Source organism: Penaeus vannamei, chromosome 32, assembly GCF_042767895.1.
Source record: "Penaeus vannamei isolate JL-2024 chromosome 32, ASM4276789v1, whole genome shotgun sequence".
Classification (NCBI taxonomy): Eukaryota; Metazoa; Arthropoda; class Malacostraca; order Decapoda; family Penaeidae; genus Penaeus; species Penaeus vannamei.
The window spans coordinates 23,882,980-23,884,999 of NC_091580.1; the positions used below are offsets into that span (position 1 = coordinate 23,882,980).

Genomic DNA, 2,020 nt, shown 5'->3' on the forward strand with positions numbered 1-2,020 from the left:
GTATTTGTTCTGGTACATTCTATGGCATCTCTTCTTGAACCTGTTCAGGTTCAAATGCTGGTATGTACTCTGGCACCTTTTCTTTGAACCCGTTCAGGTTCAAATACTGGTTGTTCAGGGACATACTCTATTCCCTCTTCTTGGTTGTTCAGGGACATAGACTGGCAACTCTTCTTGAACCTGTTCAGGTTGAAATGCTGGTTGTTCAGGTATGTACTCTGGCATGATTGTTCAGGCACATACACTTCATTGTGCCCTCCTCATTCCAGGCATTCTGAAGTATTTTACTTGCAGATTCTCTTCTTAGAATGCCGTAGTTCATGAACCTGTTCAGGTTCAAATGCTGGCTGTTCAGGTATGTACTCTGGTACCTCTTCTTGAACCTTTTTAGGTACAAATGCTGGTTGTTCAGGCACATACTCTGGCACCTCTTCTTGAACTTGTTCAAGAAGAGGTGCCAGAGTATGTGCCTGCTGGTTGTTCAGGTACACCCTCTTGAACCTGTTCATGCTCAATATGCTGGTTGATCAGACAATATAGTCTGGCACCATGTCAGACATGAACTCTGGATGTTTAGATGAATCCTTTGGCCCATAAAGTAGCTCTAGAAATATCTCTAGATCCTCTTTAATTTGGGGTAGAACTGCCTCTAGATTTTCTAGAGGTAGGTCTAGTACCAGAACCGCCAGTCCCTCTTTAGCTTGAAATGCTGTTACCCGCTGTGTTCGCTCACGTTCAAGCGCAAGTTGTTCTTCTTGAACCTCTTCAGGTTCAAGTGCAGGTTGTTCTTCTTGAACCTCTTCAGGTTCAAATGAAGGTTTTTCTTCTTGAACCTGTTCAGGTTCAAATGAAGGTTTTTCTTCTTGAACCTGTTCAGGTTCAAATGAAGGTTTTTCTTCTTGAACCTGTTCAGGTTCAAGTGCAGGTTGTTCTTCTTGAACCTGTTCAGGTTCAAGTGCAGGTTTTTCTTCTTGAACCTGTTCAGGTTCAAATGAAGGTTTTTCTTCTTGAACCTGTTCAGGTTCAAATGAAGGTTTTTCTTCTTGAACCTCTTCAGGTTCAAATGAAGGTTTTTCTTCTTGAACCTGTTCAGGTTCAAATGAAGGTTTTTCTTCTTGAACCTGTTCAGGTTCAAGTGCAGGTTGTTCTTCTTGAACCTGTTCAAGTGCAGGTAGTTCTTCTTGAACCTGTTCAGGTTCAAGTGCAGGTTGTTCTTCTTGAACCTGTTCAGGTTTTTCTCCTTGAACCTCTTCATACTCAAATGAAGGTTTTTCTTCTTGAACCTCTTCATGTTCAAATGAAGGTTTTTCTTCTTGAACCTGTTCAGGTTCAAGTGCAGGTTGTTCTTCTTGAACCTGTTCAGGTTCAAGTGCAGGTTGTTCTTCTTGAACCTGTTCAGGTTCAAATGCAGGTTGTTCTTGAACCTGTTCAGGTCCAAAAAGTGATTCATCCTGGAATTGTTCAGGTCCAAGCATTGCTTCGTCTTCATGGTCTTCTTGACGAAGCAGCATCTCAAGAGAAATTCCCAGCGGCACTTTTTCCAGTAAATGCTCGAGCAAACCGTTCTCGTCCTGGAATTGTTCAGGTCCAGGCATTGCTTCGTCTTCATGGTCTTCTTGACGAAGCAGCATCTCAAGCGGCACTTTTTCCAGTAAATGCTCGAGCAAACCGTTCTCGTCCTGGAATTGTTCAGGTCCAAGCATTGCTTCGTCTTCATGGTCTTCTTGACGAAGCAGCATCTCAAGAGAAATTCCCAGCGGCACTTTTTCCAGTAAATGCTCGAGCAAACCGTTCTCGTCCTGGAATTGTTCAGGTCCAAGCATTGCTTCGTCTTCATGGTCTTCTTGACGAAGCATAAGAGAAATTCCCAGCGGCACTTTTTCCAGTAAATGCTCGAGCAAACCCTTCTCGTCCTGGAATTGTTCAGGTCCAAGCATTGCTTCGTCTTCATGGTCTTTTTCCAGTAAATGCTCGAGCGATCCAGTGCCTTTTCTGACCTGTTCAAGTCTAAGCAATGCTT

At 43.3% G+C, this 2,020-nt stretch overlaps 1 protein-coding gene across 1 annotated transcript in view; it reads right to left on the bottom strand.

The window, feature by feature from the left end:
* Positions 1-527: 527 nt before the first annotated feature.
* Positions 528-2,020, bottom strand: part of LOC138867840 (involucrin-like) — a 1,830-nt gene continuing 337 nt past the window's right edge. Inside the window, exon 1 of the mRNA XM_070144659.1 lies at positions 528-2,020. This exon is cut by the window's right edge and continues 337 nt beyond it. Within this exon, the coding sequence (XP_070000760.1) occupies positions 528-2,020 (1,493 nt within the window).